The 27,631-nt window shown below is 45.2% G+C and overlaps 1 protein-coding gene across 1 annotated transcript in view; it reads left to right on the top strand.

Annotated features, from left to right (window-relative positions):
* The window catches only part of LOC144502294 (seizure 6-like protein), a 150,864-nt gene that overhangs the window by 26,806 nt on the left and 96,427 nt on the right, over window positions 1–27,631 (top strand). Inside the window, exons 4-5 of the mRNA XM_078226107.1 lie at window positions 19,991–20,183; window positions 25,549–25,734. Of these exons, the coding sequence (XP_078082233.1) occupies window positions 19,991–20,183; window positions 25,549–25,734 (379 nt within the window). The remainder of the gene's footprint in view (window positions 1–19,990; window positions 20,184–25,548; window positions 25,735–27,631) is intronic.

The following is a 27,631-nucleotide window of genomic DNA, read 5'->3' as shown; positions in this document are numbered from 1 at the left end:
ATTAAGGACCCCTCACACCCCGGACATACTCTCTTCTGCCTTCTTCTGTCGGGAAAAGTCTGAGGCCACGTACCAACCGACTCAAGAACAGCTTCTTCCGTACTGCCTTCAGACTTTTGAATGGACCTACCTCGCATTAAGTTGATCTTTCTCTACACCCTAGCTATGACTGTAACACTACATTCTGCACTCTCTCCTTTCCTTCTCTATGAACGGTCTGTCTTATCTATATAGCGTGCAAGAAACAAAACTTTTCACCATATACTAATCCATGTGAGAATGATAAATCAAATCAAAATCAAATCAAATCAAATATAGAATATCTTTGGGCATATGACTATCATCCAAGGGGCTAACTTGGCTGAGACAGCGCAGATGTCACTGGCTTCACAATGAGTGTATGCTCATGGAATTAGCGCACTCCAGGGCCTCATGTGAGTTGGCGACCTGGTCCTGCCAGGAGATGCCAAGGATACCCCTGAGATAGTGCAGATAGAAAATCTTCAGTCCTTTCTCCTGTCTCGTATATTGTCCCAGTTTCACCATGGTAGAGCAGTGTACAGGCAAAGAGTACAGGCTAGCTAGGCCTGCGGTTTGGTCTTCTCAGTCACGTTACTGTTGTTCCATGCTCTCTTACTCAGCTTGGACACAACAACTGCTGCATTTCTGATGCATGTGCCGATGTCAGCAACAAGTGACAGATTGCTAGTGATTGTGGAACCTAGATATGTGGAGCTCTGAGCAACCTAGAGCATCATATTGTCACTGCTGATTGATGGTGGGATGGCAATTTACTGGGCCGTGATAGTTGTCTTTCCTAATGCTGATCGTCTAATCAAACTCGTTACATGCGCAAGAGATTCTGTCCATTTGCCACTGAAAGTGTCACTCGGTATGAGTACAGCATTGTCAATGCGGAGCAACTCTTTGATGAGGACTTGGCACATCTTGTCTGGGATCTCCGCCTTCCTCCTAAGTGTAAGGTACCACCATTTGTTTCCATATATTGATTTGATGTGAGGTAGAAAGGTACATAGGCTGAAGGATACCAGTTACAGGCAATTGGTGAATGAAACTGGTCTAGGGGAAGGTTGTAAGTCAAGCGGTAAGACAGTGGTGATCTGATATTCTCAACAACTCAATACAGCCTGTGTATGTTGGCCATGTTGCAGCAGTTGGCAAATGTTGACTTAGCTTGTTTTACAGCCCTGTCTTATGATGTTATCTGTAAGTGCTGCATTGAGGAGCCCTCAGGGATTGGGTAAAAGAAAATTAATGTGGACGTTGGAATCTGAAACCAAAGCAGAAAATGCTGGAAAACCTTAGCAGGTTTGACAGCATCCGTGGAGAGAGAGAATAGAGTCAATGTTTCGAGTCTGGAGAAGAGTCATAGAATCATAGAACCCATACAGTGCAGAAGGAGGCCATTCGGCCCATCGAGCCTGCACCAACTCTCTGACACAGCAGCTTACACAGGATCAGTCCCCCCCCCCCCCCCCCCAACCGTCCCTTAATCCCACGCATTTATCTCACTAATCCCCCTAACCTGTACATTTTGGGACACTAGGGGGCAATTTAGCATGCCCAATCGATCTAACCTGCACATTTTTGGACTGTGGGAGGAACCCAGAGCACCCAGAAGAAACCCACGCAGACACGAGTAGAACATGCAGACTCCACACTGTCACCCATCACCGGAACTGAACCCGGGTTCCCTGTGAGGCAGCAGTGCTAACCACTGTGCCACCATGCCACCCCATCCAGACTCGAAACGTTGGCTCTATTCTCTCTCCACAGATGCTGTCCGACCTGCTGAGATTTTCCAGCATTTTCTGTTTTTTGCCCCAGGGGATTGGGATTGGAGTCCGAAAGGAGATCTGGGAGAGGTGCATACCGGGGCACCTTACACTTTACACTCATCAAAAGGGGGAAAATGACCCCCAAATCGGTTGAAACTACGATTTCAAGTCGGTTCTCGGTTAGACCCAGACTGAAATTGGAGCCAATGTGCCGGATGGAGTTTGTAAGCTTGCAGCTGCTGCCACATATAAAATTGTTTCCGGTGTAATCAATCCAGCTTTCTTTTTCTTCTCATCTTTCAATTCATTATTGGGAACCCTCGGAGAACAAAACGCTGGTGTTCGGTTTTAAATGAAAGACCCAGGAATGAAACATCTGCCAGGGCTACCTGACCTATCAGTCACTTAAGGCAGTGTTGGACTATTGATCCAGAAAGCCTCTGGATATATAAATATATATAAATGTGGAACTCACAGACAAACAGGAATGTTCTATGTGATTTCTACAGCGGCGCACGGAGTGTTGGCAGCTCAGAGATTTGTAAGTCTGGCAGCTATACTTTAGATGTGGAGATGCCGGCGTTGGACTGGGGTAAACACAGTAAGAAGTCTATACTTTAAAGCCAGGGATTGTTGGTCTTGTAGCGTAGAATGAAACAAGCATTTCTCAATGAAGCCTGAGGGAAATTATTGGAGAACTCAGATGTAGCAGAAATGATTTTTTTCCATACTTTGTCGAATGATCACCATCCTCTTTTCCGGCATCGTTCACCCCACCAAGAAAGCAGATTTGGATAACGGGTTCCAAAGTGCGTTCTCATGCAGTCAAAAAAAGTCTATTTTTCCTTTGACTGCCCCATGACAATTATCACAGCAGATCGGCAGCACTGTGCAGCAGTAAATTGAATTAGATGACACAGAAATTGAATTTCCCTGCCCTGGGATAGCAATTAATGAAATGACTTTCTTTGGATCGTTGAACATGACTTTGAGTCGCGCGTCGTTGTAACTCAGAAGAAGCCCACGATGTCTAGCGGGAGCTTTCTCCCTGCAAAACAACCAAGTTCAGCAAAAAATAATTGGTTTCTTTTTGTGCACTTATGTTGGTTCATTTTGAACTGAAGAATGATGGCATTGCGCAGGTACTGCCCTTATCCACCAACAGAATTAATCCCAGGTCAGGTGCGAGGTAACATTGGCTTTAGCCAGAGAAGTCATGATGTGGAGATGCCGGCGTTGGACTGGGGTGAACACAGTAAGAGTTTTAACAACACCAGGTTAAAGTCCAACAGGTTTATTTGGTAGCAAATACCATTAGCTTTCGGAGCGCTGCTCCCTCCATCTGACGAAGGAGCAGCGCTCTGAAAGCTAATGGTATTTGCTACCAAATAAACCGTTGGACTTTAACCTGGTGTTGTTAAAACTCTTACTTAGCCAGAGAACGCAGGATTCCCAAAGAAAACGGAGAATGATTCTGGGGCAGCACGGTGGCACAGTGGTTAGCACTGCTGCCTCACAGCACCAGGGACCTGGGTTCGATTCCCGACCTCGGTTCACTGTCTGTGTGGAGTTTGCACATTCTCCCCGTGTCTCCCCGGGTTTCCTCCGGGTGCTCCGGTTTCCTCCCACAGTCCAAAGATGTGTGGGTTAGGTTGATTGGCCATGCTAAATTTCCCCTTAGTGTCAGAGAAACTAGCTAGGGTGAATGTCTTGGATTACGGGGATAGGGCCTGGGTGGGATTGTGGTCGGTGCAGGATCTATGGGTTGAATGGCCTCTTTTTGCACTGTAAGGATTCTATGATTCTGAATGTCAACCTTGACCGAAACTTGGTAATTCAAAGAACAAAGAAGGGTACAGCAGAGGAACAGGCCCTTCGGCCCTCCAAGCCCATGCCGATCATGATGCCCTAAGTAAATTAAAACAAAACCTTCTGCCATTACTCGATCCGTAACCCTCTAATCCCTCTCTGTTCACGTACCCATGAATGGTTTGATTTTCCTCCAGCACTTGTGGTATTGAACAGTCTCCAAGGTAGCAGATGGTCAGGATGGGGCCTTGTGCTTTTTTAGAACGTGTTCAAGGCAAGACGCCATCTTGACAAAGGAGTTGAAGTAATTAGAAAGGCACCATTTACCTTTATTTCAAGCAATCAAGTATAAAAGTATATGAGTCTTGTTATAACTGGCATTAGCGAGACCACATCTGGAGTACTGGATACAGCTTTGGTCTCCTTATTTAAGGAGGGATATAAAAGTACATTGGAAGCAGCTCAGAGAAGGTTCACTAGGCTGATTCTAGGGATAAAGAGTCATAAAATCCCTACAGTGCAGAAGAGGCCATTCAGCCCATCGATGCTGCACCAACTCTCTGACAGAATATTATACCCAGGTCCTCTCTCCCGCCCTATCGCTATAACCTACACATTTCCTACGGCTAATCTATCTAACATAAGGAGCAATTTGGCATGGCCAATCCACCTAACCTGCACATCTTTAAACTGTGGGAGGAAACCGGAGCACCCGGAGGAAACCCACACAGACATGAGGAGAACGTGCAGACTCCACACAGACAGGCACCCAAGGCTGGAATCGAACCCAGGTCCCTGGTGTTGTGAGGCAGCATTGCTAACCACCAGGGATTGTCTGATGAGGAAAAGGTTGGGCCTATACTCATTGGTGTTTAGAAGAATAAGATGTGACTTTATTGAAACATAAAATTCTGAAGGGGCTTGACAGGGCAGATGTTGAGAGGATATTTCTCCCCATAGGAGAAATACAAAACTGGATACAAAACTGGCTCAGTCAAAGAAGACAGAGGGTACCAGTGGAAGGGTGTGTTTCTGAATGGACGGCTGTGACAAGTGGCGTTCCTCAGGGATCAGTGCTGGGATCTTTGCTGTTTGTAATATATATAAATGATTTGGAGGAAAATGTAACTGGATTGATTAGTAAGTTTGCGGACGACACAAAGGTTGGTGGATTTACGGATAGCGATGAGGACCATCAGAGAATACAGCAGGATACAGATCAGTTGGAGACTTGGGCGGAGAGATGGCAGATGGAGTTTAATCCAGACAAATGTGAGGTAATGCATTTTGGAAGGTCTAATACAGATAGGAAATGTACAGTAAATGGCAGAACCCTTAAGAGCATTAATAGGCAGAGGGATCTGGGTGTACAGGTCCACAGGTCACTGAAAGTGGCAATGCAGGTGGAGAAGAATTCAAGAAGGCATACGATATGCTTGCCTTCATCAGCCGGGGCATTGAGTTTAAAAATTGGCAAGTCATATTGCAGCTTTATAGAACCTTAGTTAGGCCGCACTTGAAATATAGTGTTCAATTCTGGTTGCCACACTACCAGAAGGATATGGAGGCTTTGGAGAGGGTACAGAAAAGATTTACCAGGATGTTGCCTGGTGTGAAGGGCATTAGCTATGAGGAGAGGTTGGAGAAACTTGGTTTGTTCCACTGGAGCGACGGAGGTTGAGGGGCGACCTGATAGAAGTCTACAAGATTATGAGAGGCATGGACAGAGTGGATAGTCAGAAGGTTTTTCTCAGGGTGGAAGAGTCAATTACTAGGGGGCATAGGTTTAAGGCGCGAGGGGCAAGGTTTAAAGGAGATGTACGAGGCAGATTTTTTACACAGAGAATAGTGGGTGCCTGGAACTCGTTGCGGGGGAGGTAGTGGAAGCGGATACGGTAGTGACTTTTAAGGGGCATCCTGACAAATTTATGAATGAGATGGGAATAGAGGGATATGGTCCCCGGAAGGGTAGTTAAGTCGGGCAGCATGGTCGGTGCAGGCTTGGAGGGCCGAAGGGCCTGTTCCTGTACTGTAATTTTCTTTGTTCTTTGTTCTTTGAGACAGTTTTAATATAAGGGGCTCTTGGTTTTAAGACACAGATGAGGAGGTATTTCTTCTTTCGGAGGTCATTACTCTTTGGAATAAGACCATAAGACAAGAGCAGAATGATCTATTGATCTATTAGGTTAGGTTAGGTGGATTTACCGTGCTAAATTGTCCCTTAGTGTCCCAAGATTAGGGGAATAAGTGGGGCAAATATGTGGGGCTACAGGGATAAGGCCTGGATGGAATGATCGGTCAGAAAGTCACAAGAACATAAAAACATAAGAAGATAAGAACTAGGAGCAGGAGTAGACCATCTGGTCCCCCGAGCCTGCTCCGCCATTCAATAAGATCATGGCTGATATTTTGTGAATTCAGCTCCACTTACCAGCCTGCCCGTCGGTGCAGACTTGGGCCAAATAGCCTCCTTCTGCACTGTAGGGATTCTATCTACTCAGCCATTGAATATATTCAAGACATATTTTTGATCTACGAGTCAAAGTGTGAGGGAACACTTTGGATCCAGTGATCATAATGCCATTAGTTTCAACCTGATCATGGATAAGGATAGATCTGGTCCTCGGGTTGAAGTTCTGAACTGGAAAAAGGCCAAATTTGATGAAATGAGAAGGGATCTGGGAAGTGTGGATTGGCACAGGCTGTTCTCTGGTAAGGATGTAAATGGAAAGTGGGAGGCCTTCAAAGGAGAAATTTTGAGAGTGCAGAGTTTGTATGTTCCTGTCAGGATTAAAGGCAAAGTACATAGGAATAAGGAACCTTGGTTCTCGAGGGAGATTGTAACACTGATTAAGAGGAAGAGAGAGTTGTATGAAATGTACAGGCAGCAAGGAACACATCAGATGCTCGAGGAGTATAAAAAGTGCAAGAAGCTACTTAAGAGGGAAATCAGGAGGGCTAAAAGAAGACATGAGGTTGCTTTGGCAGACAGAGTGAAGGAAAATCCAAAGGGCTTCTATAGGTATGTTAGGAGCAAAAGGATAGTGAGGGATAAAATTGGTCCTCTTGAAGACCAGAGTGGTAGACTGTGTATGGAACCAAAAGAGATGGGGGAGATACGAAATGGGTTTTTTGCATCCGTATTTATGAGGAAACGGGCATGGAGTCTCTGGAAATAGGGCAAACAGGTAGGGAGGTCGTGGAACCTATACAGATTAAAGGGGAGGAGGTGCTTGCTGTCTTGAGGCAAATCAGAGTGGATAAATCCCCAGGACCGGACAGGGTATTCCCATGGACCTTGAGGGAAGCTAGTGTTGAACTTGCAGGGGCCCTGTCAGACATATTTAAAATGTCAGTATTCACGGGGGAGGTGCCGGATGATTGGAGGGTGGCTCATGTTGTTCCGTTGTTTAAAAAAGGTTCCAAAAGAAATTGGGGAAATTATAGGCCAGTAAGTTTGACGTTGGTGGTGGGCAAGTTATTGGAAGGTGTGATAAGCGATAGGATCTACAAATATTTGGATAGACAGGGACTTATTAGGGAGAGTCAACATGGCTTTGTGCGTGGTAGGTCATGTTTGACCAATCTATTTGAGTTTTTCGAGGAGGTTACCAGGAAAGTGGATGAAGGGAAGACGATGGATGTTGTCTACCTGGATTTCAGCAAGGCCTTTGACAAGGTCCCTCATGGGAGGTTAGTTAGGAAGGTTCAGTCACTGGGTATACATAGGGAGGTAGTAAATTGGATTAGACACTGGCTCAATGGAAGAAGCCAGAGAGTGGTTGTGGAGGATTGCTTCTCTGAGTGGAGGCCTGTGACTAGTGGTGTGCTGCAGGGATCGGTGTTGGATCCATTGTTGTTCGTCATCTATATCAATGATCTGGATGATAATGTGGTAAATTGGATCGGCAAATTTGCTGATGATACAAAGATTGGAGGTGTAGCGGACAGTGAGGAAGGTTTTCAAAGTTTGCAGAGGGATTTGGACCAACTAGAAAAATGGGCTGAAAAATGGCAAATGGAATTTAATGCAGACAAGTGTGAGATTTTGCACTTTGGAAGGACAACCAAAGTAGAACGTACAGGGTAAATGGTAGGACTCTGAAGAGTGCAGTTGAACAGAGGGATCTGGGAATACAGGTACAGAATTCCCTAAAAGTGACGTCACAGGTGGATAGGGTCGTAAAGAGTGCCTTTGGTACATTGGCCTTTATAAATCGGAGTATCGAGTATAAAAGTTGGAGTGTTATGGTAAGGTTATATAAGGCATTGGTGAGGCCGAATTTAGAGTATTGTGTGCAGTTTTGGTCACCTAGTTACAGGAAGGATGTAAATAAGGTTGAAAGAGTGCAGAGGTTCACAAGGATGTTGCCGGGACTTGAGAAGCTGAGTTACAGAGAGAGATTGAATAGGTTGGGACTTTATTCCCTGGAGCATAGAAGAATGAGGGGAGATTTGATAGAGGTGAATAAGATTTTGATGGGTATAGATAGAGTGAATGCAAGCAGGCTTTTTCCACTGAGGCTAGGGAAGAAAAAAACCAGTGGGCATGGGTTAAGGGTGAAAGGAGAAAAGTTTAAAGGGAGTATTAGGGGGGGCTTCTTCACGCAGAGAGTGGTGGGAGTGTGGAATGAGCTGCCGGATAAAGTGGTAAATGCATTTTAACATTTAAGAAAAACTTGGACGGGTTCATGGATGAGTGGGGTGTGGAGGGATATGGTCCAAGTGCAGGTCAGTGGGACTAGGCAAAAAATGGTTCGGCACAGCCAAGAAGGGCCAAAAGGCCTGTTTCTGAGCTGTAATTTTCAATGGTTCTATGGTTATGAGGATAGGCAGGAAAGTGGGGTTAAGGCCACAATCAGATCAGTCATGATTTTATTGAATGGTGGTGCAGGCTCAATGGCCTACTCATGCTCCTATTTCTTATTTTCTGATGTTCTTATGAACCTGCATTCGGAACAGCTGCCCAGAGACTTATTAAGAGACGAACAGCTACTTAAAATATCTGTTAGCACTCATTAAGGAGGCTACATGATATTTTGGTGACTGGCATTTGTCCTAAGGCCCTCTCTGTTACGTCCAAAAATAATTTGATGCTTGCTAATATTCCAGAAAATCTTGTCCATGTCGAGTGTCCAACATGCTACATAATTTCACAAGTGAAAAGCAACTTTGCAAAAATAGAGTAAGAAACTGCAGCTCTCAACTGCTTAGTGTCCATAGTTATTCATTAATCACGTGTGTAAAATGAAAACATTTTTTACAATCATCTGTTCATTTGTCCTAGACAATAATGGAAATAGGTTTTAGGAATTATATGCTGCTCATATAATAGAATCTACCTCTGCACAGTGTTTGACTCCATATAATACCAGAATACCATTTTCAACTTCTTGGGGGGTGAACTGGACTAGCCATATAAATACTGTGGCTACAAGAGGATGATGTGGAGATGCCAGCGTTGGACTGGGATAAACACAGTGAGAAGTCTCACAACACCAGGTTAAAGCCCAACAGGTTTATTTGGTAGCACAACCCACTAGCTTTCGGAGCGCTAAATAAACCTGTTGGACTTTAACCTGGTGTTGTGAGACTTCTCACTGTGTTTACCCCAGTCCATCTCCACATCATGGCTGCTATCGACACCGCAAACCGCCGGCTCCAAGTGGAGAGGATCCCCAAGAAGAGATGAAGGGGCAGCGCTCCGAAAGCCAGTGGCTTGTGCTACCAAATAAACCTGTTGGACTTTAACTTGGTGTTGTGAGACTTCTCGCTACAAGAGGAGTCAGAAGTGCAATCCAGCAGTGATTAACTCACCCCCCCCCCAAACCCCCCCACTCCCCCCCCCCCCCACCCCGAGTCCCAAAGCCTGTCCACTGTCTAAAGTTTAAAGTTTATTTATTACTGTCACAAGTAGGCTTACATTAACACTGTAAGAAGTCTCACAACACCAGGTTAAAGTCCAACAGGTTTATTTGGTAGCATGAGCTTTCGGAGTGCTGTCCCTTCATCAGGTGAGACTTCTTACTGTGTTACCCCAGTCCAACGCCGGCATCTCCACACCATGGCTACATTAATACAGCAATGAAGTTACTGTGAAGATCCCCGTGTTGCCACACTCCGGCGCCTGTTCGGGAACACTGAGGGAGGATCTTGCATGGCCAATGAACCTAACCAGCACATCTTTTTGGAATGTGAGAGGAAACCGGAGGAAACCCATGCAGATACGGGGAGAATGTACTAACTCCGCACAGATAGTGACCCAAACTGGGAATCGAACCCGGGTCCCTTGTGCTGTGAGGCAGCAGTGCTAACCACTCTGCCACAATGCCACCTATCTACACGGCATAAATCAGGAGTGTGATGAAACACTCTCCACTTGTCTGGATGGGTGCAGCTCCAGCAACACTTGAGAAGCTCGACCCCATCCAGGACAAGGCAGCCCGCTTGATTGATACCCCATCAAGAAACATTCAATCCGTCCACCACCCGCACACAGTAGCAGCAGTGTGTGCCATCTACAAGATGCACTGCGGCAGCTCACCAAGACTCTTTCAACAGCACCTACCAAACATGTGACCCCTCACACCTAGAAGGACAAGGACAGCAGATGTATGGGAACACTGCCTCCTGCGCATTCCCCTCCAGGTCACTCACCATCCTGATCTGGAAATATATCACCGCTCCTTCACTGGGTCAAAATCCTGGAACTCTCTTTCTAGCAGCACTGTGAACGTGCCTCCACCATATAGACTGCAATGGTTCAAGAAGGTGGCTCACCACCACCTTCTCAAAGAGAATAAATGCTGTCCCAGCCAGCGACACCCACACCATGCCGATGAGCAAATAACAAGAAAGACCCTGGGTGGAATTTTCCCGTCCCTCCCGCCACGGGAATTGTAGCGGCCGGGACACAGACCATGCAGAGGTCCGTTGATCTTGGGTGGGATATTCTGACCAAGGGGTGAGAATGACTGGAAATTCCCGCCCCCTGTATTCAAAATGGGAAAAAAATGAACAAGATCCTTTTATGAGGTCAGATACCTTTGCCTCTCATTATCCACTCCCCTGATATACAAGTCTCAAACTGGAATCTCCTCTGACTCTTATAGCAGGGAGGCTGCTTCTGTCACACAACAATGAAATTATGTTTTTAAACATTAATCCACAAGCTCCAAAGAGTCTGCAAACAGAGAAAACTAATTGGAAATAGACTCTGTCTACACTTCCCGCTGCCTCGGCAAAGCAGCCGGCATAATTAAGGACCCCATGCACTCCGGACATTCTCTCTTCCACCTTCTTCCATCGAGAAAAAGATACAAAAGTCTGAGATCACGTACCAACCGACTCCAGAACAGCTTCTTCCCTGCTGCTGTCAGACTTTTGAGTGGACCTACCTTGCATTAAGCTGACCTTTCTCAACACCCTAGCTATGACTGTGACACTACTTTCTGCATTCCCTCGTTTCCTTCTCTCTGAACGGTATGCTTTTGTCTGTATAGCACTCAAGAAACAATACTCTTCACTGTACGTTAATATGTGACAATAATAAATCAAATCAAAAAAATTAATTGCACTGAAAAATTGAAAAGAATTACCCTGAAGATAAATAATAGCAACAACTTATATTTATATAGCTCCTTTAATGTAATGAAACTTCACAAAGCACTTCATAGCAGCCATATAAGGGGATATTAGGTCAGCTGACCAAAACTTGATCAAAGAGATTTGATTTGATTTATTATTGTCACATGTATGAGTATAGAGTAAAAAGTACTGTTTATTGCGCGGTATGCAGACAAAGCATACCGTTCAGAGAGTACACAGGGGAGGAGAAAAGGAAAGGGTGCAGAATGTAATGTTACAGTCAAAGCTAGGGTGTAGAGAAAGATCAACTTAATATAAGGTAGGTCCATTCAAAAGCCTGATAGCAGCAGGGAAGAAGCTGTTCTTGAGTCGGTTGGTATGTGACCTCAGACTTTGAACCTGGAAGAAGGTGAAAAAGAGTATTTCTGGGGTGCGTGGGATCCTTGATTACGCTGGCTGCTTTTCTGAGGCAGCAGGAAGTGTAGACGGAATCGATAGATGGTTTAAAGGAGAGTCTTAAAGGAGGAAAGCGAGGGAGGGAGATGGAGTGGGGTAGGGAGGGTATTTGAGGCAACTGGAGGCACAGCCACCAATGGTGGAATGATTATAGAACAAAGAAAAGTACAGCACAGGAACAGGCCTTTCGGCTCTCCGAGCCTGTGCCGATCATGATGCCCTAACTTAACAAAACAAAACCTTCTGCCCTTACTTGGACCGTATCACTCTATTCCCTCCCTATTCATGTACCCATCCAGATGCCTCTTAAATGTGCCGGCTTCCACCATCTCCTCTGGCAGCGCATTCCAGGCACCCGCCACTCTCTGCGTGAAAATCGTCCCCCCCCCGCACATCTCCCTTAAACTTTCCCCTTCTCATCTTGAACCTGCACCCTCTTGTAATTGACACTTCCACCCTGGGAGAAAGCCTCTGACTATCAAATCCAAAACAATCCTAGTTTATTCAACCTCTCCTCAGAGCCAATACTCTAGAGACCAGGCAACATCCTGGTGAAACTTCTTTGTGCTCTTCCCAAAGCTTCAGCGTCCTTCTGGTAGTGTGTGTGCCCAAAATGTCAGAATTGAAGGAGTGTAGATAGCACGGAGGGTGTGGGGTTGGAGGAGGTTACAGAAACAGTGACGGGTGAGGCCATGGACAGATTTGAAAATAAAGTTGAGAATTTTTAAATCAAGATGTTGCTTGACTGGGAGCCAGTGTAGGTCAGCGAGCACAGGGGCAAAAAGGGAATGGAACCTACTGCAAGTCAGGGCACAGGCAGAGTTATGGGTGTCCTGATTGTACGGAGGTTAAAATTGGGGAGGTCATACAAGAATTCATTGGAATAGTCAAGTTTGGAGGTAAGGAATGCAGGAATGAAGGATTCAGCAGCAAGAAGTTGAATCCGGGGCAAAGTCAGGTGATGTGGAGGTGGAAATGGGTGGTCTTAATGATGGTACATTTAGATAAAAGCTTATCTGAGGATCAAATGTGACAGCAAAGTTGCGAACAGACTAGTTTAACCTTAGACTATTGCCAAGGAGAAGGAGTTATCAATAATGAATAATCAAATATTCTTTCTCCCTTATTTGCCCTCAGCATAAATTGGGAATATATCAAAGGAAGAGGCATGAAACAGAAATAATTCATTCCATGATTAGATCTGAGGCAAAGCTTCAGGACAGATACATGGCAAACATTGATATTCCTCAGGAAATCCTCCAAAACAATAACAACGTGTGACATTGTGCATTGAGCTCCCACTCTTGCAGTGTCACACATTATTTTCCAAGAACTCTTCCTGAATGTGAAAATTAGAGCCTGATTTCTCTACGGTTTTCTATAAATTTCTAGTCAAATGGAACTGGCATAGAGTGATGAGTAACAAAAGATTGCTTTATCAATGTCCAAGGGGACAGTTCCCTCCATTGCAGCTTAGTCCACTCTCCCATCACCAAAGCACGCACCTACCATTGCCAGGCCAAGAGATACAACAGCTCGTCTTTCACTTCCTCCCATCTCACCATCCAGAATCCCAAACACTCCATCCAGGTGAAGCAACAATTTGCTTGTGCTTCTTTCAATGTAGCCTCCCCCTGCACTCTGGAGACCACAACGCAGATTGAGTGGATTGCTGAAGACTTCTGCTCAGTTCTCGGACATGACCCTGAGCTTTCAGTCATTTGCCATTTTAATTCTTTGTCCCTCACTGCCCTTGGCCTCCTGCAGTGAAGATTAGGTAAGTTACAGTGTGATTAGGCACTTTACAACTCGATTTCAATAATTTCAGATCTAAATCACTCCTTAGAGCGGCACAGAGGCACAGTGGTTAGCACTGCTGTCTCACAGCGCCAGGGACCCAGGTCCAATTCCAGCCTCGGATCACTGTCTGGGTGGAGTTTGCACTTTCTCCCCGTGTCTGCATGAGTTTCCTCCGGGTGCTCCAGTTTCCTCCCACACTCCAAAGATATGCAGGTTAGGTAGATTGGTCATGCTAAACTGCCTTTAGTGACAGGGGGATTAGCAGGGTAAGTAAGTGGGGTTATGGGAATAAAGGGTCTGGGTGGGACTGTTGTCAAGTGCAGGCTTGATGGGCCGAATGACTTCCTTCTGCACTGTAGGGATTCTATGATTCGACTTTTTCCGACGACTGGATGCTCTGTTCTTGCCTTTTATGCCTCTTCTGGATCCATATTTTGTTTCTTTCCTTGTACTGCCTTCCCTTTTGTCATTTAACCACTGTGGTGAACCATAGATGGTTACCACTATGGGTACTTGTACATATGTTACTCTTGTTACTGTTGGGGTTAGGGTTGGGGTGTTCCACCTGTTATCATTGTTTATGTGGTACACTCCGTTCGGCTCCGCCTTCTTACAGGAGTATAAAGGTCACTGTTACTTCCTAGTAGCCCTTAGTCTGGGATAGTATTGTTAAGTAGTGTGCTCCAATCTTGTTGTGAATAAAAGCCTTTATTCCCGGGTACGTCCTAGCCTCCCGTGTGAATCAATCGCGCATCAACCACTCCTGCTTTCCACCCTGTCACAGTTTTCCTTTTTGTTTTCCTTCTCCCCCTTCTCTTCCCCAAAGAAGACTGGGCAGATTCGCTCCAGCCAGTGGACAGGAAACAGGGGAGATGTTTCCACCGCCCCTTCCCCATGGGCAGAAACCATTACTTGGGGCAGCTTTTGCCTCACAACTTGCCAGACCTGAAAAGAACCTTTCCTCGGAGTGGTTGCCAGTTAGAACTTTTCTGTCCTGGCACCAATCTGCTGCATGCAAAATGACTCACGCTGTATTTGGACAACTCTTATCTCATACATTTCAGTCTTCATCCTTAAGTGATGCCATATGCTTTGATGTTATATGCTCGGCTAATTGTCAAACTAATCAAGTGACTCATGCATGACGGCCACTTAACTACACCACTAATGTCAAGTGGAGGAGCTCCAGAAGAAACTATTACATTCTAAATGATTTGGAGCTTCCGAAATTGTAACGGTTACAGAAAATCTTTCCTTTGCAGTCTGGATTCTTATGCACAAGCTCAGTAGCTGATCCATTCAGTGCATGTAGTTAAATGTCACCAAGCACATAGGCCCCAGTAAGATATTGGAGACTCCACCATACCCTTAAGTGAGGCCTAGACTCAGAATATTAGCTACAGTTTTGCAGCATCATCACAGTTTAGTTGCTCTGCTAAGCACAGAAACCACGCTGGGGTTGTTACTCAAATCATAGAAAGCATTATTTCTGGTTGTCACAGCTTGATATGGCTCCTGCACCGACCAAGACCACAACAAACTACAAAGGGCCATGAACGAAGTCCAGTCCATCACTCAAATCAGCCTCCCACCCATTGACTCTGTCTACACTTCCCGTTGCTTCGGGAAAGCAGCCGGCATAATCAAGGACCCCACGCACCCCAGGCATATTCTCTTCTACCTTCTTCTGTTGGGAAAAATGAGGTCATATACCAACCGACATAGGAACAGTTTTATTTTCTGCTGCGATCAGATGTTTGAATGGACCTAAAACATTCTCATTGACAAAAAAACATTCAATACTTAGAAATTCCTTCAACTAATCTCTTATGAAAGCAAACATTTTTATTTTACCATTTAGCGGTAGGTTTTACAGTTACGAATGTTTGTATGTTGTTCAATTGTTAAAAGTTAAACTAATTCATTTGTTATAATTAAACTGTGTTTGAGATAGATATAGAATCCCAACAGTGCAGAAGGAGGCCATTCTGCCCACGAGTCTGCACAAACCACAGTCCCATCCAGACCCTATTCCAGTTACCTCACATATTTGCCCTGATAATCCCCTGACACTAGGATCAGACAGGGAACTCTGTTGTCAAATCAAGTTTTTTTGATAAAAGCTTCCCAGTGACTTCCAAACTAGGGTATCAAACTCTGCTCTCAAAGAATGTGTCTTGGGATCTTTTCTCAAACAATGCTGTCATAGAATCCCTACAGTGCAGAAGGTGGCCATTCGGCCCTTTGAGTCTACACCGATTACAATCCTACCCAGCCTCTATCCCCATCGCCCCACATATTTACCCTGCTCGTCCCTCTGACATGAAGTGGAAATTTGGCATAGCCAATCAACCTGACCTGCACATCTTTGGAGTGTGGGAGGAAACCGAAGAAACCACATGCAGACATGGAGAGAATGTGCAAATTCTACACAGAGAGTGGCCCAAGCCGGGATTCGAGCCCAGGTCCCTGGCTCTGTGAGGCAGCAGTGCTAACCACTGTGCCACTGTGCCACACCTTTCTCTTGGGCATCTTCACCAAGGACTAACTCTAGGATTTCAGCCTCTCCTTTCAGCATTCCTCTGCCTTGGATTGCCAAGTGCATTCAAGCTTCCGCACGATCTACCAGGTACCCAGTCATTTTGAACACCACTGCTTCACAGGCTGTATCACGGTGTGTCAACCTTTTGATTACTCCAGACATCTGGCTTCTCACATGGCCACCTTTAAATCTGGTTCCTGCAGCTGTCTCTTTCATTTCTGCTTTTTACTTGAATTCTCCTGAACAGGACCTTGTTCAGCTTTCTGTTCTTTGTTCCTCTAACTAAACTGTTTTCCTGAGACGTTTTTTGTCCCTGCTCCCTGGTTTCTGGGAACTTTCTTTTGGGAAATCTGTCCCCTGCAGTTCCCTGCCTTGTGTCCCATTCCGACTGGCACTAGCTTACCACTAACTGAAAAGTTCTTGCTGTCCCAATGTGGCCCCTGGTTGCTAAGTAACAATCTAGTTTTTCTTTAAACCTTGTTTGCTTTAACGTCGTAAACCCTCATTACCATGTAAGCACCTGAGCCCATTATTAATCCTTTCAGATACAATACCATAAAATGAAACTTACCTAAAGCTACACCTTATTCCTACTACCCACAAAAAAATATATAAATTATTTAAAATTAACTCTATTTCCTGACAGTATCAGGAATTTTTCAGCTCATAATTTTCCATCGCAGTCGATATAAAATCTTGGGATGCACTTCATAGAATCCTACAGTGCTGAAGGAGGCCAGTTGGCCCATCGAGTCTGCATTGACCACAATTCCACCCAGGCGCTATCCCCATAACCCCATGCATTTACCCTGGTTAATCCCCCTGACAATAAGAGGCAATTTAGCATGGCCAATCCACCTAACCCGCACATCTTTGGGCTGTGGGAGGAAACTGGAGCACTCGGAGGAAACCCACGCAGACACGGGGAGAACATGCAAACTCCACACAGACAGTGACCCAAGCCGGGAATCGAACGTGGGTCCCTGATGTTGTGAGGCAGCAGTGCTAACCACCGTGCCACCGTGCCGCCCCACTTGTGCAATCCCAGTATACATATACTTGGCAATCCCACCAGGTTTATGAAGACTCAGAAATTAGACCTAATAAATCCTCCTCTAACAGATGGTCAGGAAAAATATGAACAAGTCCACAATGATATTTTAATCCACTTTCATTTCTGAAACATTCAAATAATGGAGTGTAGATTAGAACTTCTAGCTGAAGAGCAAATCATTTAAATTTTTCGAAAGTATCCACTCACAAATATTGCTCCAAATTAACTGTCCCTGTGTAGGACTGTTGGCAATTGTGGGTAATTTAGAATATTCTAAACTGTTATTGCATTTATTCATTTGCTGCCATCTAGTTCTTTGATGGTAAAATCCAATTCCACAAAGAGGCAATTTTATGCTTTTATTTAATCTTTAAAATCGAAACAAAAGTGTCACTTTTCTTTAATTTAAAAAAATGAAGAACAAGAGGCACCGGCAAAGTTGATTGAACTGCAAACTGGGGAAGAAGAAGAAACATTGAGTTCAATATTATCAGGGCTTTAGCCGGTGCCAAGGTCTTTCATGATATTTTCTTTTAGTCATTTGTGGGGCGAGGTTGTTGCTGGCTGGCCAGCATTTATTGCCCATCCCTAGTTGCCCTTGGTGGGAAGTTGAGGATCAACCATGTCGCTGTAGCTCTGGAGTCTCATGTAGGCCAGACCAGGTAGGGACGGCAGATTTCCTTCCCGAAAGGACATTAGTGAACCTAATGGGTTTTTCCGACAATCGACAATGGTTGCATGGCCATCAGTAGATTCTTAATTCTAGATATTTTACATTGAATTCAAATTCCACCATCTGCCGTGGCGGGATTTGAACCCGGGTCCCCAGAACATTAGCTGAGTTTCTGGATTAATAACCAAGCGAGGCCATCGCCTCCCTTAATTGCTCATTCGCATTTCATTTAATCATCTCCATTGACTGTGCCTTTGTAGTGATTGACAGTGGGGCCTTCAAGGGCTTTTTAATGGCAGGTTCAAACTTCCATGGGAAAATCTAAGTGCTTTAATATGGAGAGAATTCCCACGCATGTTCAAGATCCACAAAAATGGAAACTGAACTTCTCTGCTGTAAGACATGTTGCTTGCCAATAAAATGTAAGAAGCAGTTTACTATCAATAGTCTATCTGTAAATAATTAATTCAGCCTGTGCACATTGATTTGATATTATTTCAGCCGACAATTTACAACTTGGCAATGAAGTTTGCAGTTTAGTATTTAAGAGTATTGGTCAATAGCTGGACAAATGTTGCTTCTCACATATCGCATCTACTTGAGATAGTGAATGCTTATTAGAATGATTCCAACAAACCGGCAGTTCCTGATTGGGTTCATGTGTGTCTGAGAGAAATGTGGCCTGTTTATCATATTCTTCTGATGGACAGGAGAAACACATATGTGCACGCATGTGTCCAATTCCCACCACAAGTGTGTTGCATTGTTGTGTCCTCTGGGTCATGCTATCATATGACTAGATAAGACCATAAGACCATAAGACATAGGAGCAGAATTAGGCCACCCAGCCCATCAAATCTGCTCCGCCATTCAATCATAGCTGATATTTTTCTCATCCCCATTCTCCTGCCTTTTCCCCGTAATCCCTGATCCCCTTATTAATCAAGAACCTGTCTATCTCTGTCTTAAAGACACTCATTGACCTGGCCTCCACAGCCTTCTGCAGCAAAGAGTTCCACAGATTCACCACTCTCTTGCTGAAGAAATTCCTCCTCATCTCTGTTTTAAAGGATCGTCCCTTTAGCCTGAGGTTGTGCCCTCTGGTTCTAGTTTTTCCAACTAGTGGGAACATCCTCTCCACATCCACTCTATTCAGGCCTCACAATATCCTGTAAGTTTCAATAAGATCCCCCCCTCATCCTTCTGAACTCCAAGTACAGACCCAGAATCCTAAACCATTCCTCATACAGCAAGCTCTTCATTCCAGGGATCATTCTTGTGAACCTCCTCTGGACCCTTTCCAAGGCCAGCACATCCTTCCTTAGATATGGAGCCCAAAACTGCTCACAATACTCAAAATGGGGTCTGACCAGAGCCTTATACAGCCTCAGAAGTACATCCCTGCTCTTGTATTCTAGCCCTCTCGACATGAATGCTAACATTGCATTTGCCTTCCTAACTGCCGACTGAACCTGCACGTTAACCTTAAGAGAATCTTGAACTCCCAAATCCCTTTGGTTTCTGATTTCCTAAGCATTTTCCCATTTTAGATACTAGGCAATAAAGGCAGATTCCTGATCGTAATGGGGTGGGAGCCCACGTACAACAGAGAGCGATAATATTGAAGCTGCGAATATCAGTCACTAAACCATGAGCAGAGCTCATTTCAAAGTAGTTAGAGAAAGACAAATGAAAATGTGCATGAAATGGCTCTCGATTTGAAGTTCAGCTAAAATAATTTAAGATGTGGAGATGCCAGCGTTGGACTGGGGTAGGCACAGTAAGAAGTCTCACAACACCAGGTTAAAGTCCAACAGGTTTATTTGGAATCACAAGCTTTCGGCACGCTGCTCCTTCATCAGGTGAGTGGAGGTAGGTTCACAAACATGGCACAAAGACCCAATTGCAAGATAATTAGAGATTGGACTGTGAAGAGTGGTTGGATCGTGGGTCTTTACAGGTAATCAAGTCTTTACAGGTACAAACAGCGTGAGTGGAGAGAGGGATAATCACAGGCTAAGGAGGTGTGAATTGTCTCAAGCCAGGACAGTAGGATTTTGCAAACCCAGGCAGTACAGTGGGGGTTACATGTAGTGTGATATGAACCCAAGATCCCGGTTGAGGCTTAAAAATAATTTAAGGTCTGGTTGTCCTTTTGTCAGTTTGATCACTGTGATTTCAGAGCTGTTACTCAGAAGAACGCATCTACAGATAAAAATGATTGATCCTCGCACACGGTTAGTGAAGAATTGTGTTCTCCTTTATTCCAGGTGAAGACTCTGAACCTCTCTGAGGGGGAACAGCTCTCCATCCGTGGACTGGAAGAGGACAACTGGATTGTTTTAGCCAACCAAATGCTTCTGGTTGAAGGCCAGGTCATCCGAAGCCCAACCAACACAATCTCAGTGCTTTTTCACTCATTCCAGTATGGAGGCATTGGGACATTTCAACTTCACTACCAGGGTAAGTAGTTCTGGAAGAAGTTGGTCAAAGCTGTAGCTCATGTGAAATCCACCATCGTGTCCTGTGAGGGGTGTTCAAGGGTCTGACCTCTGGATAGTCAAGGCAGCAATGATCTTATTTTCAAAGATTAATTACTTTGCCACATAAATTATCCAATCTTTCAACTTCGTTGTTCCAATTGATCAGTTTGAGCTTTTCAGATGTGAACGAAGGGGAAGTTATCTAGTGCCAGAGAAATTCCCCTTTTCTGTTATTCCTGCATGGATGAAGAAGTATTCTTTCAATATTTTGTAAAGCCCGGAAAGACATAGCACAGCAACACTCAACAACTTTAGCATGTCAACCAAGATAGACTTCTGTTTTCTCAAAGGAGAGTGTGGTAAAGCTGACAGGTTCTGCCATTTCCTCAAACAAAGGTCAAAGAGGTAGCTCAGCCGGTATCTTTGCCTTCTAAATCCACACTGACCATTGTTCATGAGGCTATTATCACAAAGGTAGTCACTCAGTGTACACCTGTCAATTATTTCCATTTTGAGTACATGGTAAGCTTAATAAGTCAATCCATTTAAAGTTTATTTATTATTCACAAGTCGGCTTACATTAACACTGCAATGAAGTTACTGTGAAATTCCCCTAGTCGCCACATTCCGGGGCAGTTCAGGTCAATGCACCTAACCAGCACTTCTTTCAGTCTGTGGGAGGAAACCGGAGCACCCGGAGGAAACCCATGCAGACACAGGGAGGATGTGTAAACTCCACACAGACAGTGACCCAAGTCGGGAATCGAACCCGGGTCCCAGGCACTGTGGGGCAGCAGTGCTAACCACTGTGCCGCCCATATCTCCCTCTTTGAAAATGTATAACACAGTAGTCTATTTCCGATCTATTGGGCACTTCCCTGTTCACTTAACTCCCTCATAATGACTGACAGTGCCTCTCAAATGTCAAAGAACAAAGAGAACAAAGAAAATTGCCACACAGAAACAGGCCCTTCAGCCCTCCAAGCCTGCACCGAGCATGCTGCCCGTCTGAGCTAAAACCCCCTACCCTTCCGGTGACCATATCCCTCCATTCCCATCCTATTTATGTATTTGTCCAGACATTCAAGGCCATGGGCCAAGTGCTGGTAAATGGGATTAGGTGGGAGTTCAGGTGTTTCTAATATGTCAGGGCAGGCTCGATGGGCTACGGGGCCTCTTCTGCACTGTATGATTCTACGATTCTATGAATAGATGGTGCCTCTGACCCTGACGGACATCAGAAGATCGTTCATCCTTTTTCTGCACTGCTGGGCAGTTCTCCTGTGGGTCCCATGGCTGCTAACCTCTCCTGCGACCTCTGCCCAGGCTGTCACAGTCAGATGGGTGGGTCTCCTGCTGCCATCCCTGGGAAATAACACCTCCTGGATGGCCTGGACAACAGTCTGCAGGGACTTCACTCAAATGTGGGGGCCACACACTGTCTTTCCTGGCAACATTCTGGTCTTGGCAGATGCCAGAGTTCCTGGACCTCACGGGGATGGCGACTTCCTGCCTGCCCCACCATGAGATTTGGCAAGATCCTCAAGGATCCATATGTAGTGATCTAATCAGCACAAGATTGCACATTGTCAACCATCCTGTCCTCCCTCCCCACTGTGGCGGCACAGTAGCACAGTGGGTAACACTGCTGCTTCACAGCTCCAGGGACCTGGGCTCGATTCCCGGCTCGGGTCACTGTCTGTGTGGAGTTGCACATTCTCCTCGTGTCTGCGTGGGTTTCCTCCGGGTGCTCCGGTTTCCTCCCACAGTCCAAAGATGTGCGGGTTAGGTTGATTGGCCATGCTAAAATTGCCCCTTAGTGTCCTGGGATGCGTAGATTAGAGGGATCAACGGGTAAAATATGTAGGGATATGGGGGTAGGGCCTGGGTGGGATTGTGGTCGGTGCAGACCCGATGGGCCGAATGGCCTCTTTCTGTACTGTAGGGTTTCTATGATTTCTATATGGGAATCACTCTCACTTTCCATCCTCCCACCTAAACTAGATTCCAGAATGGAAGATTGTGGCCAAGGCGTTTCAGTCTCCCCAATATTGAGTTGCACACATTGTTGTTTCATTATGGAGCTTTGTAAGAAATCCACAGGGAAGTTTGAAGACAAAAGCATTGACAGCCCTGGACAGGTTTGACTTAGCCATTTCTATATTTCTTGCCTGAGGCCAGAGTTATGGATTTACAGACAAATTGGATTAGAGAGTTATCATTTCTGCTGTCCCATATGAATTGATTCTCAGCGACACTGAATGTGCGCTGTGATCATTTCCATTTCAGCTACCATCCGTCTTATTGAGCACAACGCATTCTTTCCAAAATATAATCTCCATCCCATCTCAACGTATGAAAACCCAATTATTCTATAACATGTTACATTTCCAGATCACATTTGCTGTTCTCGACAGGAAAACCTGGTACATTTTCCTTTTTGCTATGTCCACTTTGGAAGACATCATGATAATGAACAGCATTGCCATTGTTTTTAGGCTCCAGTGTAGCACCAACACAGACGCAGGTCAGATAGGCTGAATGACCTGTTTCTGTGCTGGACACATCACATAATTCCATGTACTAATGATATACCAGCTTTTGTGCAGCTAAATCCAGTGAGAATCATTCCTTCTGGAAAACAATGGAGGATGAGATCGAATTGGAGGTGGGAAGCAAAGTATTCTGGGATTGGGATAAAAATCCATAAATTGCTAAATCCTCATTTTTGTAGCTTACGATGCCACCTGTATCTCCCAATTAGGAGAGTCTTGGAGCTTGTTCAGTCCTTTTCTCCCTTATCCTCCATATGGGCTGGATTTTACCATGTCTCGGTTCCCAACCAGTATGGCATGGCACAATGGCACAATGGTGTACCAATTTTCGCGGCAGACTCTCCAAGTCTGCCGCGAAAAAAGATTCAAAATGATTCAAAATTCATGTAATTAGACCAAAACTAGCCTTATTTTTTTTTAGTTTACTTATTAGTGTCACAAGTAGCCTTATATTAACACTGCAACGAAGTTACTGTGAAAATCTCCTGGTCGCCACACTCCAGCACCTGATCGGTTACACTGAGGGAGAATTTAGCATGGCCAATGCACCTCACTAGCACGTCTTTCGGACTGCGGGAGGAAACCGGAGCACCCGGAGGAAACCCATGCAGACACGAGGAGAACGTGTAGACTCCGCACAGGCACTCACCCAAGGCCAGAATCGAACCCGGGGTCCCTCTCGCTGTGAGGCAGCAGTGCTAACCACGGTGCCACCAAAGTGCCTCCTATCACCAGTAATATGCCACCCAGAGAAATGCCATTTGGCTACATGGGATCGACATGTACTTACAGTCCTGGAGCTTGTACAACATAAGACTTGGCAAGACGTTGGCCTATGTCTCTGCGTTACTCGTTTCGGTCTTTTTACTAGTGATAGTTTAGTTTTGCACAAGGGGATCAATTGGTACCAAATTATGCCCTATCTCACAACAGCAGGGGAGGAACTTAATTGACTGGACATTTCACAATGGTCTAGAGTTAAAATTGAAACATGATCCCAACCTCTTGGGTCTTATTTAAGTTTCATGGCCTACACTAACTTTTACAATACAAAATTACCAAAATTCTAAATTCTCCCTCAGTGTACCCGAACAGGCGCCAGAGTGTGGTGACTCGGGGATTTTCACAGTAACTTCATTGCAGTGCTAATGTAAGCCTACTTGTGACACTAATAAACTGTACCAATCCACCTGACACAAATTCAAATTTTGCTAGCTTCTTAACAGTGAATCTTTGAAACTTCTGGCTGACTAAATGCACAAGACTGCTTGGGATCTCATACATGGATGAGCACAAATCCAATCCCATTATAAATTACACTATCTGGTTTCAGTCTGTCACTGGAGAACTTTTGATGCAATCTTAATCCCAAAGCGGCCTCAATGCAAGTCGATTTTAACTGTGTGTAAGTGGATGGGCTTTGGACAAGTTAAAATCTCACCCATTCATTTTTCTTCCAGAAACTTGCTACACAGTTATTTTGGTTTAACTTTATGATTGATATTTTATCCCATGGAATGATAAATGGTTTTATCAAAGAGACTATTTGATTATGATAACCAGAATAGGATAGCAGCACCAGTGGTGGAAATGACAGGTTAGAAATTGGACTTTTGTTGCACCCATTCTGTGGTAGCCCCTTTAGGAGATCCACGCAGCAGTGGTCAACTTTGGGTGAAATGAATATGGGACACTTGGCCACGGGTGGTGTTGGGGTGGGGAGAGGGGGGTAGGGGTGGGCGGTTGGTGCCGGCTGGATGCCGGGAGCGGAGAAGGGAGGGAGGGAGAGTGCTGGTGGTAGCAGGGGGGCAGGGTTGCTGGCAAAACTGTGGGGAATGGAGTGGGGGTGGCATCTGCTACACAGGCCTGAACTCAAACCACCAACAGGCTACAGATAGTTCATGTGCAGATACTAAGGCTGCAGAGAGGGTGCAAATCCATGGGCGGGATATCTCTGGCCAGGTACGGCTCAAGACCAGAACTTCCCACCCGAGCTCAACGGACCATTAAATGGTCCACCAAATTTTCTGTCTTGCCCGCTACAATTCCCATGGTGGGCGGGACGGGACATTTTTGGCCTATAATAGAGTACAGCCCAAGAGGGATGGGCAATGAAACAAAAGGAGATCTGATGAAGTGCATGTTTCTCCACAGGTTGTCGGGCTGGAGGAGGTTGCATATATCGGGAGGTGGGAGGCCATGGAGGGCTTTGAAAACAAGAATGAAATGGCATGGCGGCACAGTGGTTAGCACCGCTGCTTCACAATGCCAGGGACCCAGGTTCAATTCCCAGCTTGGGTCACTGTCCGTGTGGAGTTTGCACATTTTCCCCATGTCTGCATGGGTTTCCTCCGGTTTCGTTCCACAGTCCAAAGATGTGCTGGTTAGGTGCATTGACCATGCCCTAAATTCTCCCTCAGTGTACCCGAACAGGCACTGGAGTGTGGCAACTAGGGGACTTTCACGGTAACTTCATTGCAGTGTTAATGTAAGCCTACTTGTGACACTAATAAATAAACTTTAATTTTAGATGTGTTAAAATTGAACCATTGCACTGGTGTCTAGATTGTTCTGTTGTATAACTTTAACTGCTTTTATTAAACCTACCACAGCACTTCTGGAGGTTTCCTGTCATCCTGAATCGCATGGTTGGTGTTTATTCACTATCTGTACACCAACATGATCTATCCCTTCCTCAATGCAGTGTGGCTAATGCTATTCATTTTAATAAGCACCCAGGGCTAATTGAGTGTGGATGAAAGACTTCATTGTGAATCTGTCTATTTGCAGTGTACATGCTGAGCTGTGACTTTCCCCGGAGACCAGACTATGGAGATGTGTCCGTGTTGGATCTGCATGCTGATGGCACCGCGCTCTTCCGCTGCAACTCGGGTTACCAACTACAGGGACTGCAAACGCTCACCTGCATGAATGCGTCCAAGCCGCATTGGAACGCCAAGGAGCCAAGCTGTCTCGGTAAAAACTACCCTGAGATGAAATTAAATAAAAACAGAGGATGCTGGATAACCTCAGCAGGGCAGGCAGAATCTGCGGGGAGAAACAGAGAATCATAGAATAGAATTGTAGAATCCCTGCAGTGCCGAAGATGGCCATTCGGCCCATTGAACCTACACCGACCACAGTCCCATCCCTATCCCTGTAACCCCACTAATCCCTCTAACCTACGCATCCCAGGCCGCTAAGGAGCAATTTAGCACGGCCAGTCAACCTAACCCGCATATCTTTGGAGTGTGGGAGGAAACTGGAGCACTCAGAGGAAACCCACGCAGACATGGGGAGAATGTGCAAACTCCACACAGGCCGGGTCCCTGGCACAGTGAGGCAGCAGTGTTAACCACTGTGCCACCGTGCCGCCTGTTTTGGTAATGTTTCATGACTAAATGAGCCTTTTACCGAGTAATTTAGACTCAAAGTGTTAACTCTGATTCTCTCGCCACAGTAGCTGCCAGATCTGCTGAGTTTGTCCAGTATTTTCTGTTTTTAATTCAGATTTCCAGCATCCACAGTATTATTCAAGGCGAAAACTAATTCCTTTGGGATATTTTTCCCGTTGATTTTAACAATCTTTTCCTCATGGAGATTCCCGCCTCTCCATTTTACCTTCACAGACATGAGGCGGGATTTTCTGCTCTCGCTCGTCCCGAAACCGTAAAATCCCGCCTGAGGTCAAAGGACCTTTCCATGGTCCGCCCCTCGCCCGATCCAGTTCCTGTGGCAGGGCAGTAAAATTCCAGCCATGGAGTGGAGAGAAAGACCTTTCCTTGCTCTTTTGAATTTTCTCTTTCCGCATTTCCCATAATCAAAACCCTCGTGACTTACAATCATGAATCTTTACATAGGACCAATCGCTTTGTTACTCATCTCCCTTCTCCCAAAGAGACTACAAGAAAACAACTGAAGCTATTCCTCTTAGAAATCAGCTTAAGAAGTGATTGAAAGAAATAATCAAAATGGTGAGGGGTTTTGACTGAGGAGTCCAGTGGCAGAAGGGCCAGTAAACTGTGGTCACAGATTTAGGTACCTTTCAAAACAAGCAGCGACAAAGCAAGGGGAAAACATCTACACATTTAAGAGGAGGCGATGGCCTAGTGGTGTTATCACTAGATTATTAATCCAGAAACTCAGCTCAGGATTTGGGTTCAAATCCTGCCACGGCAGATGGTGGAATTTGAATTTAATAAAAAATATCTGGAATTAAGAATCTACTGATGACCATGAAACAAATGTTAGAAAAACCCATCTGGTTCACTAATGTCCTTTAGGGAAAGAAATCTGCCATCCTTACCTGATCTGGCCGACATGTGACTCCAGAGCCACAGCAGTGTGGTTGACTCTTAATTGCCCTCTGAACAAGGCAACTAGTGATGGGCAATAATTGCTGGGCAGCCAGCAAAGCCCATGTCCCGCGAATAAATATATTTTAAAAATTACACAATCAGATGTCAAGATCTGGAATGCACTGCCTGAAGCGTATTGGAAATGGATTCAATAATAATCTTCAAACGGAAATTGGATAAATACTTGAGGGGGTAGAATTGTCATGGCCATATGGAGAGAGCAGGGGAAGTCAACTAACTGGGTGGCTCTTTTAAAATGATAGCACAGGAGCAATGGGCTGAATGGCTGCCTTCTGTGCTGGTCCACTTTTGGTTCACTGAAAGGTGTTGATTTAATTGCAAGGCTATCGTTCTACAGGTAGTGACCTTCCAAAGGCGAGGGACTATTTGATCAAAAGGACAGGCATCGCAACCAGAATGAGCCTAGCTACCACAGCATCCAACACATGGGCGCACTTTGCAGAAAGTAACCGTGTTTATCACAATGTTGGGAATGCTGCTCGATTTTCGTTTCC

The sequence above is a fragment of the Mustelus asterias genome, chromosome 13, assembly GCF_964213995.1.
Source record: "Mustelus asterias chromosome 13, sMusAst1.hap1.1, whole genome shotgun sequence".
Taxonomy (NCBI): domain Eukaryota; kingdom Metazoa; phylum Chordata; class Chondrichthyes; order Carcharhiniformes; family Triakidae; genus Mustelus; species Mustelus asterias.
This window is presented reverse-complemented; position numbering and strand designations above follow the sequence as displayed.